This window comes from Lutzomyia longipalpis, chromosome 2 (genome assembly GCF_024334085.1).
Source record: "Lutzomyia longipalpis isolate SR_M1_2022 chromosome 2, ASM2433408v1".
NCBI lineage: Eukaryota > Metazoa > Arthropoda > Insecta > Diptera > Psychodidae > Lutzomyia > Lutzomyia longipalpis.
This window is the reverse complement of record NC_074708.1, coordinates 6005971-6024611: the sequence shown is the minus strand read 5'-3', so window position 1 is coordinate 6024611 and position 18641 is coordinate 6005971. Positions and strand designations below refer to the sequence as shown.

The 18641-nt window shown below is 32.7% G+C and overlaps 2 protein-coding genes across 4 annotated transcripts in view; one reads left to right on the top strand and one right to left on the bottom strand.

Annotated features, from left to right (window-relative positions):
* The window catches only part of LOC129788828 (zinc finger protein hangover), an 85601-nt gene that overhangs the window by 10452 nt on the left and 56508 nt on the right, over positions 1–18641 (bottom strand). The window contains exons 6-7 of one of the 2 annotated variants that reach the window (XR_008750396.1): positions 438–751; positions 188–328 (exon numbers count right to left, since the gene is read on the bottom strand). The gene's annotated coding sequence lies outside the window, so the exon portion shown is untranslated. The remainder of the gene's footprint in view (positions 1–187; positions 329–437; positions 752–18641) is intronic. The other variant, XR_008750395.1, reaches the window with a different exon arrangement.
* LOC129788830 (uncharacterized) lies at positions 8752–17323 on the top strand. 2 transcript variants are annotated; one of them, XM_055825215.1, is made up of 5 exons: positions 8752–9002; positions 13537–13745; positions 14666–14797; positions 15322–15600; positions 15687–17323. In XM_055825215.1, exons 1-5 carry the CDS (start codon positions 8972–8974, stop codon positions 15897–15899), a joined length of 864 nt encoding a protein of 287 aa, XP_055681190.1. In that variant the 5' UTR covers positions 8752–8971; the 3' UTR covers positions 15900–17323. The 2 variants fall into 2 exon arrangements, with proteins under 2 accessions (XP_055681190.1, XP_055681191.1); XM_055825216.1 differs by lacking the exon at positions 8752–9002 and adding an exon at positions 11900–12467.

The following is an 18641-nucleotide window of genomic DNA, read 5'->3' as shown; positions in this document are numbered from 1 at the left end:
ATTTTAAGGAAAATTGTTTTCCTTATCTGATTAAATGCTTTCCTCTGATACCTATCTGTTTGTCTTTGAATACTTTTCTCCAAGTGATCTAATTCTTCTAACTTAATTTCTTCTTCTTTATGATGCAGCACAGCAGTATGAGCAAATGGTGGGAATAAAATGAAAGTGACGGCGGAAAATTGATTACTTTGCAAAGAGTATGTTGGAAAAATCTCTCACGATCAACACCTGCACGGGGCAGACTTTTCAGCCACACAGAGGGAATCTCATTTGGGAGGGAGAGCACACCAGCATAGTGTGGCGATTCCAAATGGGAGACCATCAACATCTGGACGTGCGAAAAAGAGCATTGTAACAAGAAGAAATTCGACTCCATCGTATACCGCCCACATGGAGTTTCAAATATAATAATGAATAATATTGCCTCATGCACTCACCCCAAAGTGTCAGAAAATAAAGCATTTCTGTATTGCATTTCTCAGCGTCTCCGTATGGATCTGTTCGCGCGAACTTTTTGTCCACTCATTGATTTTTCGCCACTCATCTGCAGTCACAACTGTCGCCCGATCAATGAACGATGGAGATTTCACGGGATGCTCTGTGCTGAGAGATTAATCATCCAAATGGTGGCAGGAAACATCGCGCAGCCAAAAGAGCCATTGTCCATGTTGGGGCGTCACGAGATCCGGTGATACTCATCATGGGTGAGATACCCCAAAGTGCCCAAAGTGCATGTCCACCATGTCAATGACTGCAGGGGAAATAAGAAAAAAAATTGAGAAAGGAGAGATGAGTGACCAGTGACACAGTCTCGCGAAATCATCCAGGTGAGAGAGAAGAAGAAGAAAAAAACATACCCATATTGTAATTATGTTCATGAAGCATAGGAAATGCTGTATTGACTTTGTCTTTATAATATTATTTTTAAGTCTTAATTATAATCGGATTGCAATAATAATTTCAACTAATAACATATATATGCGATTCATTGCATACCATCGGAATGCTCTTTTTTTCCACACTCCAGCATTCTCCACAATTGTATCGTAATTGAGTTTTAATGCTAGAGGGTGTTTCAAACGAATATCATTAGCTGAAAAATAATTTCGCCAACATGCAATGGAATCAGCGGATTTATATGCCTGCAATACTTGCGTCTGGGGGGCAATGCCAATTGTGTGAAATACTTGGCGCTCACTGAGCTCAATTGTCGGTCAATTTGATTGAAGAATACCAAAAGAGTTGAAGGTATAAAGGCACCCTGTACACACGGTTGGATACTTTTTCCTGACACACTGCACATATATATGATACAATGGGAAATTAAAAAGTTTTCAGCCTTTTTAGGGGATTTTTTTTTTGATTAAATGAAAGACGAAACACATTCCGTGGAACACAAGAAACAATTAAAAAAAATCGATTAAGCGTAAAATTCTTAAACTAAAATATTTCAACAGATTGTGAAAAACCAGAGAAAAATCTCTTAAAAGTGAAAAATGCTGTAATACTAAAACGTGAATTATTCGAAACAATTTCAGCGGAACATGAGAAACCGTGAAAAGAATAATGCAAAATACATGAAAATTAGTTCAGAAAATAGTTTCGTCGGAATTTAAAATCTATAAAAACTGAGAATTTCGAAATTATGATTAGTTCTGTATACAGTCAGGTATTGATTAACGTCGCATGGGATATACTCCTTCCATTCATTATTATTAATGGGTGAAAAGAGTATATCCCATGCGACGTTAACCAATACCTGACTGTAATACAAGAAACTAGAAAAAATATACAGAACTTTAGCGAAACGTAAATCAATTTAAGATTTTATATACGTATTGAAAAGGTTTTTTGGTTTTACAAATATGAAAGAAAATCATATTTTAATCAACCGAATTCGACAATATTGAATCCTTTTTTATAATTAATACTCAAAAACCACCTCCTAGAGTTTTATGGGTTCTTAACGTCCTAAGAAAAATCTTATTTTTTATTTGGCTGCAAAACCGTTTTTTAGCAACGGTTAAACAAACAATTCTTAGATTTTTTAACAATAAAATTAATTCAAATACAGTGCATCATCTTCAGAAGGTTGAAAACTTATGCACAACCCCGTGTTATGTGTATATGCACCGCACTGATCGTCGTCGCCTTAATGAGATGTGTTGAGATAAAAAAAAGTGGCTCATTAGGATAAACATACGCATGATACTTCATTACATAGTTATTAAAGTTTCCCATTTGCCAAAGGTAAAATGGAAAATTGACCACCGCAGCAACTGTGAAATGATATCACAAATCACGGTTTCTGCAGGTATTTCTTCGACTGTCTTTCCTTTTCACCACATAGCCATCATGCGCCGCAAGAAGATGATGGAAGAATATACCTGGCGGAGCGCAATCGGATCTGACCGAAATTATAAACACGAAGCCACAGCAAGACCGGCGTGTGGAGTTGCATTTGCATCAATCACAATTAATACAAATTGGGTGGAAATAGTGTATTTGGCCTGGTGTATCAACATTGCTAATATTCATAATGACAATAATTGCGGCAATTACAAGGCATTGCGCTGGTAGTGTGACCATTGCCAGGTTAATAACGAGATGAAATGACAATAAGTGTCAGTGGAAGCACCTCTACCACATACCATTGGTCCAAATAGAGACATTTGCTGCTGCTGACTAATGCGAGTGACTAGTACGGGAGAGAATATAAAAGCTCATCTGTCCGTCCAAGTGTCATATTCAATTACATGTGTAGACATTTGAGACACTCACTCACATTCTCTTTCATCGATACAATTTTATGCGATAATTTCTGTCAGCGACCTCCCCACCCCTTATTCAATGTTGGGCGTTGCATTTGCTTTACATACTTGCCAACTCCAAGCTACTACATAGCTACTATCTTTATTTTAGCCTCCAGATTCCCGCGGTTGCCGATGTACAAACAAATTATTTCAATTACACGAAAACATATCACGCATGGTAGAATTTAGTGGCGAGAGCAAATCAATTGCAAATGAGGTCCTCTATATACCTACATCTTAATATATAAAGCTTTAATTATATTATTGTAAAGAAAGCTTCAGGAAAAGCTCCTTTCACTTAATTTGAATCTCAAGGAGCAGATGCATCGAATTATATTACAATTTCCTTTAATGATTTAAAGAAGATCATGCACAGTAGAGAAAAGATCTAATAAATATAGATAGCTAAAAAGCGTTATTATTTATTACTAGAGAATAACCTGAACATAAATATTTTCCATGGAAAGTTGTGATTTTTTAAAAACCACAGAAAGTCGTAGCTTATAGATTATTCAAATATAAATGTTATAATTTTTCCAGTATTTTCCATGTACATTTTCATATTCTTCTTGGCTGTTTTCATGACAATACCAAATAATTCAATTATCTTAATATATAAAGCTGAAAAGTCTGTCTGTCTGTGGCACATGAACTCCTCCGAAACGGCTGGGCCGATCTTGATGAAATTTGGTAGGGGGGTAGAGGGGGTCAATACGAGTTGCAAGCGCTATATGGGATTCCGACACAACCCCCCTTTATAGCGCCCCCACAGAAAAATTGATTTTTTTCCCATTTTCTACCTGCTGAAGGGTCAGATAACGGGATTTATTTATTTTAAAAATTTTTCGGGGTACCGTATTATTCATCCCCCCTTTTATAGCTTAAAAGGGAGTTTGCTCACACGTGATTGGGGGCTCGGGTTGACTAGTTGTAAAATATTTGTATTTGAGAAATTTTCCCCATAAAATTCTCAAAAAATTTTCATTTGATTTTTTAAGAATTAAAATTTTCTTTCGACGTTTAAGGTTGTTCAATGTGGAATTGAAACAGCATTAATGAATTTTTTCCCTAATTTCCACCCCTTAGCTTTTTACTTTCTTTCCTATTTAAAAAAAAACATATTTATTTTTCTCTTAATTATAGAGATTGATGGGAAAACTTGGCACAAAGATATCATGAAAATATCGTGAACAAATAATTTTTTTTAAAAGATACGACGTTTGGTATTTCATCCAGATTTCTTCAATCTCTCGAAGGCAGTATAAAAATACTTTTTAGTAACTATTTATAGAATACTTATCGAACAACAACATTGTTACACTAAATTGCAGAATTTTGAGGAAAGTTGAATGAATTATAATCTCTTTTGAATTTCCACCAAAAAAATTAATATTTTCTGCGTTTCTTTAATTTCTTTTTTAATTCTTTGTTCATTTTTATTCTTAGCTTGCGTCCTGACCTCGGTTTATAAACTTGTTCGTACGTTATATGAAATCTCTGAATTCAAGCGAATTTAAATGTTTCGCTGGTACTCCAACGACAAACTACATGAATTCAAAGAAATAAAAATTTCCCATCTGAAAATCAACTTGCTGTGGAGGTATATTTAAATAAATTAATTTCTGAAGTATTTCGTCAGAAAATGATTCACTTCGATTAAAAAACGGAAGCGAAGAGAACAAATTAACTTTGTGAATTTATGGTTCTTCAAAATATCTCAAACGTGCTTTTGTGATTCACAAAACTTAAGATTTTTTCTTGTAAAACACATATTTTTTCGTAGAAGCATCTCCTGAACTTATGAGGATTCTTATGTTGAAGTGTTTATTAATTTGCCGCTCTTAATGCTTATCAAAAAAGTTGATTTGATTTTATTAAATGGAAGTTCTTGATGGTAAGTTGTAATGAAAAAGTGAATTTCTGGAAATCCATTCCAATTTCTCAGAGTTTGTTTGCCTCTTCAGGCAAATTGGCTAACCATCAATCTTTTCTATTTTAAGGTATCTGATATTGAATCTTTAAATACTGATTTGTTAAGGGAAATTATGATTTATTTACATGGTAATATGTATTTAAAATTTCCAGATAATGCTATCAATAGGCTCGACGTTTTTTTTTGCAACTTGATGGTTCAAATGGTCAAGTAGTACGGAAATTCTCAACAATTTCCTTTCTTCCGATGTATAATCCATAATGTAATGTGAGGAAGTGTGAATGATTCCAATATCAGCATATGCTACCTGAAGATTTATCAGTGTAAATTAAAATGCCTTTATCAATCATAGAGATATGTTTATGTAAGTAGTGTAATGATCGTGAAATTGCCTTATCAGGAGTACTTCATTTTACGGGCTATCGCACGTCTTATTTTTTGGGAAAATAGCCGTGATATATTCTGAAACTTGATTAATATGATATTCTAAGTAATTGGTAATTTTGCTAATTCAAGGAATGAATTAGCCTACAAATGAGATTAGGGGGTTCTTTTACATTTCCGTTTCCGTCGCCATCCTGAAATTAGCACAATACACTATTAGCAATTTTCTGATAGTATAGTTTCTCATTCAAGTTAGGAATCATGGCGAGTTATTTTAGTATATATGATGCTAAGGGAAATTCCCATTCCAATAACATAAATATATAAAAGAGGAGTTGCGAATAAAATTGTTCTGTATTTTTGTATTTTTGCAGAGACAGTGACAGAAAATAGAACATGTTGAAATGTCAGAGCAATTAAATGGATATCCGTGGAGTTTGATTTTAATGATGTTGGAGATGACAAAAATACCTTCACTTCTCACCATTTGCAGGTATGTAGGTATAACACGTGTGATGGTGATCATCACAGTTGGCAACAGAAATAGATAAAGATATGTTGTGAATGGGGATGGTCAATTAATTAAGTCTAGAGAAACACCCTATACACAGAGCAAGATAAAAGTGCAACGAAGCGAATGTCTTAGCGTGGAAAGTCAACGAGCGTGGGTGCGATTCAACCTACCCAGTGTTATTTGCTCAAGATGAATCAATATGCGTGCTCAGGCATTCGAATAAATATATTGTCAAATATGGTAATAGCTAAAAATAACTTTAATTCAACGTGCTCGGACTGTGTGTGTGGGCACAATATGGGGGTGTTATTTCCGAGATCTTTTATTTTTTTGCTTCAACAATCTCTTGCGAAACAGGTGAAATGCGCGATAAAACTATATTTGAAAAATTATGTTGCTAACGGCCTCATATAGAAGTTAACCTTTCCGCAGAAATTGCAATTTGTGCTGACCCTTTTTTTTTCTTAATCAAAACACTTTTCAGATTATTGTGTCTTCTTAGAATTTTATTAGTCTATTTTTGCATAACTTTTTTACGGAATATGTGATTTATTAATTCTAAAATAAGAGGATATCTCTGATTATCATTTTATCACATTTCCTATTCACAGATTGTCGTATTCTTAGGCGCATAGGCATTCACAGTTAAGAATAAAAGCGTACGTCAAATATTTTTTCCTTAGTAATGTTTATTACACCGGGCGGCGGAAGAAAGTCTGGTCACGTACTGAATTTATACGTAGAAATGATAAAGCAAAAATATTTTTTTGTCTTAAAAATCATATCGCTATCAATTTTTTTTTTCATCAAATAACATTCTTCGAATACCTTAAAACGCCTGACTGATTCATCTTTATATACGACACCACCTGTATGTTTCTATGATTGTTTCAACGATAGAGTAAAGTTGTGAATGGTTAAATTAATTTTTGGGAAATTCCACAAGAATAAATTAGGTACTAAAATATTTTAAAATTCAAGCTAATTTATCACTTTGAAGAAACTATTAATATTAAAAGAAATTAGGATTGATTTTTATCGATAATGTTATCTAAGGAGAAAAAAGTAATTATTTGATTCAATTTCGGGAAAGTCCCTTTTTCAAAATTTATGGAAAATTCTACTTATATATTGTACATAAGTAAATATATGTAGGTACATAGTAGTAACAACATAATATTTAGTACATAAATATAGAAGACAAAAAAATTATATTTCGCAATGTCATGAAACTTTTTCAATAGGAATTATTTTAAAAGCTTTCATATTAGTAGAGGGAATGTTTAAAGCTTTCCTTATTAATCCTTACTTCTTCACGAATATATAATTGAATATATATAACTTGATGTAGCTATCTTATCTATAGAAGAATTAATTTCCAAGAATTATGCTTTTATCACAGTAATAATGAACATTAACTTATACTTTCATCCTCTTTACAACTTTCTAATTAATTTACAAGGAACCTACCAAGTAGGTTTAAGCTTTAAGTGGCTTCATATACTACATTTTATGCTTTTTTTATCAGTTAGCTCGCATAACCGCTTTTCTTAAACCACGTGTTACGTAAGATGGATGAATTTTGAAGTGAATGAGGCGCCTTGTGCTTTAGAAGACCAAAAAAAAACAGAAGATCTTGAAGAATCTTCATGAATGAACCATTGGCTCCTGACTCATCTTTTTGCAAGTGAAATCTTCGGAGAAGATGTTGAATGAACGTAAACTATTTCCGCTCCATTCAAGTGAGTTGGTGATGGTGGAGGGAGAGAGCATAAGAGATACATATATGAGACTTCCAATGGCTAGCAAAATGGCTTTTTTTAAGCAATCTGCGGCACTTTTCTCATTGGTTATACCACCTGAAAGTGGTTGGCTCAATGTACGTGGTGATCTTATACGCACAGGTGAGAAAATTCGCGCGAATCAACGGAAATTTAAGTGCATAGAAGCTTTGTCAATTGCATAAGACGTTGAGAGATTAATTTTAGAATCCGCCATATCATTGGATCATTCGTTTACCAACTGCATTAACAAGCAATTCTATTAAAAAGCCCTCATGTAAGACGATGCCACGTAGATATTTCTCTCATGCAGAATGTATAATGTGGGAATTATTCCGGGTATAGAAGGAAAATACCCATTTGTATTATTTATTTGATCAGATTTATTAGTATTTTGTGTCATCGCACTTCCCCTCTCAATAAACTCTTTCAATTCACAAACTATTAGTCAGGCGTATATATTGGGTTTCTTTAGCACCTCCAACGTCATCGATAGTTATCATGAACTACAAACTATGGCGACATGATTTATTTACATATTCCCAAACGTAAAAATATCGGTGATATCTCAATGTATATATAAAGATATGTGATAATAGAATTACGAAGAAAATAACGTGCCTCCAAAATTCTTCAATGACCCTATTTGTGAGTGAAAATAAATGGATTGTTTTGCCCAATTTTTTTTTATTAATGAAAGGATGTCACTTGCAGGTTGTAAAAACTCTTTTGTTCCTCTTATTATAATTTAATTACTTTATATCTCTTTGGATTTGCTACCTATAAAACCCAGCTGGCGACTTCATTAACCAATAATATTTTGGGGGCCAATACTACTATCTAATCAACATAATTAATTTTATGGTAATTTTCGGAGAATCGTCATTGCATATTGTTGCTCAATTTGTGCTGCTTATTTTTTGGCGGGAAAACAAAGAGGCAGCTTCGTGACGATGGCGCTTTGCCTCCAATATGATGAAATATATAGAGGAGAGCTTAAATAGAATTCCGATAATAAAATTCGCGAAAGCTCACTGAAAAAAGGTAGAGAAGGAGGCAAAGTGTCCCGACCCTCTGCCCCCAAAAAAAATTCTCAATCACCAATGAAAAGACGGAGCTTCCCTGTTCCCACCTACCACTCAATACACCAATTTTGCAAGAATTCAGAGCTCCTCCGGTGTGTGTGTGTGTATGTATTGATAAGCGTGATAAATGAGTTTGCTTCGGCATAGGAAGCACAGAGTATATTCAGCTCTAACCGGCACAAGACGCACCAGGATTCTCAGTGTTGTGTTTCTTATCATCACCTTCTTTCAATATATTAGAGAAAAAGTTCCTGCTTCCACCTATATAACCGGACCACGCACAGACGTATTGTGTCAGTTGACAAGTGAATTTTACAGAGTGAACACATCCCTCAAGAACCAAACAGTATCCTTGAGAAACCATCCACCCATTGAGATGAATAAAAAAAATTAAGTGAAATATTAAAGAACTTTGAAGTTATTTTATAAAAAAAAGTCAGTGAAAATAATCGTATGTGAAGATGAAGACAGAATTGTTGCAGAGAAAAGCAGGTAAGTTTTCTTTATAATATTTTGTGATTGAGACGTATCAGACAAGTTGTCTTCCGGCTATTTGTGAATGAACAAAAAAATTATTGAAAATTTCCAAGAATTTTCACTCCAATTAGCAAAAAAAAATTATCTTATCAGAAATACTATATAGTGCAATAGCATTATTTGGAATTGAGCATTTCAACTTGACAATTTACTATCAATCCACATGAAAAACTCTCGCAAAAAAAATCTATCCTAAATCTATCTCTTATAAAGTTTAGTTTTTCTCCGAAATGGTGTGTTAGAAGAGTTTTCTTTTTTTTGTAACTCCCTCCTCTTTACCTTACAAGGTGGTTAGATGAGCTAGAGGCAAAGCAAAAGATCTTCAGAATAATTGTCAATAGTTCGGCCTGTCCTATCCCGAAAAAGTGTCTAATTTGTTTTAAAATAATTCAAAGTATAAATGATTTTTAATGCAAAATTTCAGAAATATTGGTTAAGTATTGACTTTGCCCTATAATAAGAGTCAAAGAAAATCTTCCGCACATATCTGGGTTAAATTTTTATTTTAAGATCCTTAAGTTCATAAAACATTATGAAAAAAATTAAATTATTTAATTATTAATCTGCTTCTTGGTATTTCACATAAATATGAAATGTTAATTGTCAAAGACAAATTAATTTAATTTAATAAAAGTTTTGAAAAACTCTTTTTTTTTCAAATTATTTCCCAAATGAAACTTCAAACAAACCATTATGTAATATCTTATCAAATTCGATAATTTTTTGCTACAATTTTCAAATCATTTTCATTGACAAGTGCATATGATACGAATTTTCCTGGAAACCAATTGACATTTCTCAGAAGAAAACACAAACTTTGTTTTTTAAATCTTATTGGATTAAAATGAAGAAAAAAAACATAGTATAATGCTGATAAAAGTTTTTTAAAAAAAATTGGCACGTTAAACATAAAATCCGTGACGTTATTTTATTTCTAAATATTTACTATGTAAAAGGAAAAAATCAATAAAACGGTAGTTATTTTAGCTGCAAATTATTCGTGTTTATATAAATATGACGTATTTGTTAGTCTATTGCTTTCTATTTTAAATCTCAATAAATAAATGTGAGCAAGCACATCTAAGCTCTAAAAGAATATTGAAGTTTTTGAATCTTTTAATGATACATTCATTCCAATCAATGTGCTTAATATGTTGAAAATATAAATTGTTACAAAGAGATAATTACCTGGAAAAAGTATTATATAGATTTTCCATTTTCTCTACTTTTTATTGCACGTATTTATATAGGGGAGGCCGGGGAAAATAAAGTGAGGCAATGTTTAAAACATATGCATCACAGCTAAAGGCTCAAAATATTATAGATATGAAATTTCCTGAGAAAAAATGTGGGGTGCGTTTCTTAAAACTTATTTGAGAGAAACTCTTGTATAAATAACTAAATTACCCCCAGTCTCTCCTATATTTCTTTAATTGTTTCAGAATTCATGAAAAGCAAAATATGTGCTCAAGTTTATATTACCTCCCTCATTTTTTTTCATGTTTTCAAACATTTTTTTATTTGTCTCTAAATATAATTTTATCTTGAAGTAAAAGTGAATCAACTTAAAAAAAATAGGACATTTTATCCTTCCGGAAAAGTCAATAAAAGATCAGTGGGTCAATGAGGAAGGACAAAGTGTTCTAATTCCTCCATTTCGTCTATAAACAACCTTTAAAATTAGTAATTAATCAAATAAATGATTAAAAACTATGAAATTAAGAAAAATCTTTTTGCAATTTTAACGTAATAAATAATAATAAAATTTCTCTTTTATCTAAAACTACGTGATAGCCACTAAGGCGCGATGATATCACTTATGGACACTAATGATAAGGCAAACAGCTGTACCTATATGTATTTATATCTTTCTCTGGAAAAACGTTTTTCGTCAAAGATTTCTGAACAATATTGTCAAACGCGCCATGGCACTGCGATAAGGCCCACAATGTATTTGCAAAACCAAATTTGCAAGAATAAGACAGGAAAAAAAACAACTTTATACAGCTCCCGTGGTTTTTTTTCTTCTTATTTCTCAGAAGAAAATGTACAGCCAGTAACTGTCAATTTTAGCCGCATATAAATGTCGATTGTAATGCAAATTATTCGCTCATCCATTTAATGGGTAGTCAAAGTTTTCCTCATAAAGCAATTAATCCCTTGCGCTTCGCTATTTCTCATATACGAAGAACTTATTATCTATGCTCGAGCAAATGTGTGAAAACGTAAAATCGTCACATGACGTCATGGAGTGCTGCTCAAATAAGAACGTCTCATTGGGAAATACTGTGCTGGCTGGGAAGCATGTGCGGGGGACAACCTGTTGCACCCATATCGATTTGGTCTGGCTTTTCGGCGAAATTGTAATATGTTGCCGCCAATTGGGGTGTGGGCAAAAGGACACGCAACAGGAGGTGCGGGGTGGTTTTGGCATTAAATTTCATCCCTTCGTGGAAAATTAGTATTTTTCGGGAAAAATTGAGGGGTTTCCTCGATTATGTTGGAGCAATGCGAAGAAAAGGCATGTAGCGCGTGACTTTTCGGTGAGTCTTGCGAGGATTGAGTCATATTGTGAAAAGTGCCTTGCATACAATACATACATAGTTTGATTATATGTAGTTTTTATGGAATATTCGGGGGGTCCTCCCTTGTATGTATTTTCTTGTGCGTGCGAAGAAAGCAGCAAATGGTGTGAGGCCAAATTCGAGGGAGAAGATATATATGTTGGTCGGCTATGACTGGACTCGGGCTGTGATTCAGCATTTGTACGAAACGAGACACCATTTACCTTCAGCAACACTGACGAGCTCGAGCACAGCTTCTCAGGCCCGCCAATAGTTTGGTTTAGTTGCTGGAAGCACTCTGTAACGATCACATCGCGCCTCTGTGAATTTCAGCGCGCTCCGTATTTTTACATTAAGCACAAGTCGCACCGCGCGTATCTCAAGTTGAGGTGTTGAGTGCTTTTTTTTTAATCGTACATTTAACAATTAAAGAAAAAGTGAAAATTAATTTTCCCGTGAGGGGTTAAATTAAAGTGTAAAACCCGGACATTTCCTCACGCAAATTGTGTGTTGCCGGAAATTGTGGACTCTTTTTTTGTCCCAACATCTTTGCAATCTCTTTGCCTGCGAGTGTCTATTTCGCAAGCTTACCCAAGTGAAAAGGAAAAGGAAAAAAGTGCCCTATGGAAACCCACTGTGTCCTCAGTGGGGATGTGAACTATAAGAAAATTTTCTAAAACAAAATGTGATGATGAGAAAACTCTAAAAAGAAAATTCGCATTAAAAGGAAAATTGAGTGACTTTGAGAAAAATCAATTTTATGAACAGAAAGAAGTGATTGAAAAAATATTTTTGGATTCTCACAACTGAGGGGAATCTCTTTGGAGACTTTACGACACCATGATGAAAATTCGGTGTGTGTATAAAAATCTGATTGATGTTTTTAAATGATTTGTAGATGATCTCACTTCTTAACCCATTTACCTGCCCTCAAATTGGCAGCTCAAATCCACACTTAAAGCCGGCGATCTTGCCGAAAAAAAAAGTGATCAACCGGTGAATCATAAAAGTGTCGTCATCTAAGAGAGTCACACTTGGCGATCATGTACGATCGCTAAGAGATCATTTGCAAAATTGCAATTTTAAATTTTCAATTCAGCAAAAGATCACCTCCTCTTTTTTGTTTTACATAATTTCTTCAAGTAAAAAAAATCTCTTCTCTATTTAACCTTTCCATGTGAGCTAGCCAAAAACGATCGCAACGTGCTGATGGAGAAAAAAAGAAATCTTAATTTGATCTACATTTAACCAGAAAAAATCGATTCACAAGATCAATTAGTATGTTTATCCGCGGGGACAAAGAATACTACAAGATAAAGAAGAAAAATTAATAAATTTCAATAGCAGAAAAAAATATCTCGAAAAGACATTGCCATATCGCTTCGCCGACGGTTACCGGGTCTTACGCGATCGATGCTGTGAAAATTTACGCGGATCCATAGAGCATGTGAAATGTATTTTTTCCCCATTTCTCAAATACAAAACAATATGATTTTCCCCAATATTTTTGCATCACTCACACATGATCACTGTACAGGGGGAAATACCATGCGCTAAAATTTAATTGATGATATTTACTACCAAGTGAATGATCGTACGGAGTGATCGCGACACGACGGCACGAGCTATTATTGTTTTATGCTGCCTGTGTTATATATTTCTTTTGTATGTCTGTGGCTATTTGATATTGTAGTATCAACAATGAATCGTGAGAATATTGCCGGGAGAATATTAAACTCTCTCCAGATTCTCCGAATACAAACACCTGCTAATTCACATTAAACTGCTTCTCCTCCATGTAGTGTAGGCGCGCAGATTGAATTTCTTAAGACTCCTCATGAAAAAAAAACAAAGATTCTTTTTTTTTTAAATGAATCCTTGACATAATTTTTAATAAACGAATTTCTCTTTTCTTAAATTTTTAGACATGCTGAAGACAGCTTGTACCGTTACGTTCCTACTTTTCTTGCTATCTTTGTGGGGGTGCACTCACGGCAGTCCACTGCGTGCCCGCAAAAATCAGGACGACGATAGAATTTTACCCTGGATGAGAACGTGTGGTCATGACATAGAGCAACGTCTCAATGATACATCAATCGTGAAGGGAAAGCATCAAAAAATATCTTTATTGGAGGTATGTGTCCATTATTTGTATAAAAAATTTATTCAATTTTCCGGCGAAGTTATTTTCTACTTTTATTACAATTTATGTTTTAATTTATTTATTTTTTATTTTTTATGTTTTAAATTAATTGAAACATTGCCTAAGAAGTAAAAAAGAACATTTTTATACGTTGAATTCTAAGTAATTCGCTGTAGTCGTAAAAGATATTTGAAAAAAAAAGAAATATTACTCTTTTTATAATAAAATTTCTATAAGAAACCTCATTAATAACTTTTTGCTCTATCCCGATGTAAGGGAAAGTAAAAAGGAAGTAATAAACTCAACTACAAATTTTTCTAGTATTTATTCTCAGAAGATGTGAAAAGTATCTTTAAAAAAAAAAGTCTGATCTTATAATAAATTTTCTGCCTGGCGACTTTTTATCAGACAACTCTGTTTCAATAGGAAATGCTTTTTTCTGAGCTTTTCCGAAACCTTTGCTCATCTAACTCAACGTCAGTCTTTGAATACAAATTAATCAGATATTTATTCAAAAACCAAAGTATATTGTGTAGTAGACTTAAGGCTCAAGCAGAAACTGAAAGCTCAGTTGAAGTGGAACTCGTTTTAAATTCAAGCTTTTCCATTTGACATGGATTTATTACTTAAATTTTGAAAAGAAAGAAAATTCAAAGGAGCTTGAAAAATAAATTAAAAGTATCTCAATATTAGCCTTAATAATTTGCAATCTTAATCATTTTCCTCAAGTTTGGGATGTACATAAAACTTGGCATCAAAAGTTTCTTCGTTTTTCTTAACAATTGCAGCTTTTTCGCCCCATTCCCACCCCAACAGATCAAAGAAAACGAATATTAAGGCAATTCTTAAAAATCAAGAGAATTTTTAAGAGAAATAACTAATAAATTTGCATTTATTTTATCAAATTTCAGTCAAGTGGAAGATTCATCGTCAGATACTTGTCTAAGCTCAATAAGACAATACAAGTCATCGAAGAGCGAGAAGTCATGACCGATTTGGGGAGTTTGCTCATAAATAATATGCCTTCATTCAACAATCGATCGGTAAGTTTCTAAAACGTTTTCTTTTAAATTTTTTCTTATATAACATAAAGAGCAAATTGCAGTTGAAACATTGTCAAAAGATCTTGTCCTTAACAAATCATCGATCGTAAATAACGATCGATTGATTCGCCATGCGCGTGGTTCTTGCACATAGCACGAATATGTGTGTATATCTCCATGGTATATTACGGAATTTTTAAGCCCTTTGGCAAATCCAATGGAGATGAGTGCAACAGGTTCGTCTTCTTATACCTTGCGAGAGTCATATGAATTCATCATCGTTTGCTTGCGCACACTGCCAATCACAAGATTTTGTCGATCCTTGTGTCGATCTTTTTCCTTTCGCAACATGATATTATTTAAATCTTTTTCCTCTAAATTTGATTTATTCACTGCAACTTGTACGTGATTGATGATGTCAACCTTGATTGATCTTTCAATAAATGTGGTCTTCTTTCTCTCTTTTTTTTCGGTTCTTGCTCACTCCATCATGCCTACCCTTGAACGTGTTCTCGGTGGTACAGCTTAGAGCAACGCATAGAGACTTACAAATCTACATAGCAATCTTCGATAAAGTTTGGCGCGATCGAAAGTTGTCCAATCAAGGATTCACTAATCACAAAAAGGAAGTTCTGGAGGAGTTGCAGAAGTTGCGACAAGAGACCCAGAGTTGGCTATGTATAGTTGAGGATATGCTAAATGGAACGGATCACTTGAGGATAAAGATGAGATACTTAAAGGAAAAGGTCATGGAGAAGAAAATCAACGAGATCATTGGCCAGGAAAAATTCACAACATACCTTGTAAGTACTTACTCCTAAACCTCTTAATAAATCATCTTTTTCCTTTCAAAGATTTTAACATTTTGCACTTCTTTTTTTTGTAACAGAAAATGTCTCTAACGGGTATTGAAAAGTTCGCAAAAGACTTCCAAAAGTTCGTGAAGAAGCGCGTCAAAAAATTAAAAGATGGCAGGAACAAGCAAAGACCACGAAGGTTGAATTGTTTAGGGAAAAACAATTGCAGATCTCGAAGGAGGAAAGCTGAGGAAAAGTTGATGATGGGACGTCTGCATCCCAAAAGACGGAACACAATCCCTTAAAGGGGTAAACTGTGAGAAATATTTTGTACATAGATAGGTAAATTTATGAAGGCTAAGTAATTCCATTTTAAAGTGAATATTTTAAATTTTTGATCAAATTATTCCAAAATTTAATCTAAAAAATTAATTTTCGTGATTCGTCACAAAACTCTTACATAAATAGCTATGATCCTCATTGAGTAGTACAACTCTCACAGTACCTAAGCACACTTTAGAATAATTTACAAAGAAAACGTTCAAATAATTAAGATATTGCTAGACTATATTTTTATTTTATAATTTTCTTTTGACTTATTTATTATTTAAGGATTAAGTTAACCTAAATTCGTCCTTTTTCTTCAAAAATATCCCTTTGAATTTTTAGAAAGGATTCCCTTAAATCCTTTAGACTGCCCAGTGCACGTAAGACTGGCAATAGGTTCTATGACGACTTTATAAAAAAAATTCTAAACATTTATTCATCAAAATATTTTTTTAATTAGGTTCTAAAAGAATTTTTTTTTTGTATTTCAATGCAATCATCACATTTTATTTATCATTCATTTTCTCTTTAAGATATTTTATTTAAATCAAAAAAAATATTTAAAAATATACATTGAGATTCCTCAAGTCATGACACTTTACAATTTATATAAGTATTCTAATTAAAAGCATTTGAATTGTGATTGAAGAAAAAATGTGGAAAATTCAGAGAATTGCGATCATTTTCACACTATTTTCCCATATATTTCACCTTAATAGCTCCCCATTGATATTTCTGCGAAATTCCAGTGAAAAAAAAACTTTGGTAATTCCCCAGATTTGTAGCGATTACCTCGTGCAATTTTGAAGTGCAATCAGTTGATTCATAACTCCCAGACTATATAGTAAGCAGCCGCTGTAGCACATCAGCACGAAAGTAAATCGTCTCAAGATCAATTCAGACCAAGGTGGTCCCTTTTGCAAAAAATTTTCCGTGAAAAATTTTCGCAAAAATCTCGAAAATTCCAAAACTATTACTACAATGTATTCTAAAATGTATTCTAGAGTGTGCTTTAGCGTATTGTCTTCATTACTACGTAATGAACACTTTGTAAATTTTTTTAGTCTTTGTATAAAATGATATCAGAGGCATACATACATTGTAATACTATAAATGTAGTTTAAGAAGACAAAGATTTTCGCTCTGAAAGCAACTTTGCTTCAAATTGCCAAGAAATTTTTTTCTTATTGCTCTGTGATATAAATTAGATGAAAAAAAATTTATATTATGTGCCAAAAAAAACCTATGTATAATTTCTCCTCTTGCCAAAATGGAGAATTCTTTTAAAATTATATCTATATAGATTCTTGTAGAGAAAAAAAGGTAAAGAATTTGTAAAGCATAGAATTTAATTATAAAAGAAAAATATCATTATAGAGTAAAGAAAAAAAAGAAGAAAAAACCAAAATGAGATGTAAGAAAATTTAGCATTATAGACCACAATTTCAAAGAGAAATTCAGACTCAATGAATTTTATCAAGTATTATTTTTTACATTTCCTATTATTTACACACACAAAATAAGTTTATTGTGTAAATAGTTTTATTTATTTTATAATTTTATAGTGTTCCTTTTTTTCAAACTGTGTCCTGTATCTTTTAAGTTTTATTACACTTCCAATGTATCGTTCACCATCTATGTAATTTGTAAATATTTATTTATATTTATTATTTTTTTCAATATAAAGTATTTTAAATAATTTATTTCATTTTCAACATTCAGTATCATTTTTCTTAGAGAGCTTTCACTCCATAGTATTGTAATTAAAAATGTAATTTTAGATTTATGATGAAAAAGAAAAATATACATACATACATATAATTTGTGCTTTTATTTTCTCTTCAAAAAAAAGTCTTTCTTCAATGAGTTTTTCCAAAAAAAAAAACTGGCAAAATTAAAGATCCTAAAGCTCTTGAAAAATTCACAAAAACTCTGGAATAAATTGCAAAATTTCTTTCAATGGAAAACTAAAATGAAAGATTCAATTTTTCACATTGAAAAGAAAACTTTGTATGTTTTAACATACGAACATTGTGTTTAGTGTATTACATAGCATTGCTTTTCACCGTGAGGTGGCGTGTTTGTCTGTTATACATTTAATATCAGTAATGTTTTCTTGAAACATAAAAAATGGTTGTTCCCTTGTCTTTAATATTTCATACACAAACCTGTAGAACAGGTAGAACATGAGTGAAATCCCAATGAAACTTTGTTATACATACGAGAGGGAAGAATATTGTTTTCACCCACCAACTGTCTCATTCGCAAAGCTTATCATAATTTTCCCAAATTTTCCGTTGAATTTTCCAAGAAATAATTAATTTTTCCGGGCTCAGTCGGGGCGGATAGGTCAAATAGGGCAGGAAATAAATTTTACTCGGAAAAGTATTGGAAAAACCAAGAAAAGCGTTATGGTAACCGGAAAAGCGATTCATTAGCCAAAAAATAGGGAATCTTAAATGAATTTCAAACAACCAACTGACAGTATTTAATTCAATTTTAAAAAAAATATATGTTTTGAAAACTTTGTCCATTTCCTCTGGAAAATTTTATTAAATCTTAGAGCATAATATTTTCCTAAAGATCATTTTTTTATAATAAATTAATTATGATTGAATTACTGGAAAAATTATTTAAAAAAAAAACGTGATTATTTAATACTCAAAAAAGTAAAAGAAGTAGTATTTTTTTCCAATCATAAGACCCTATCTCTCTGCAAC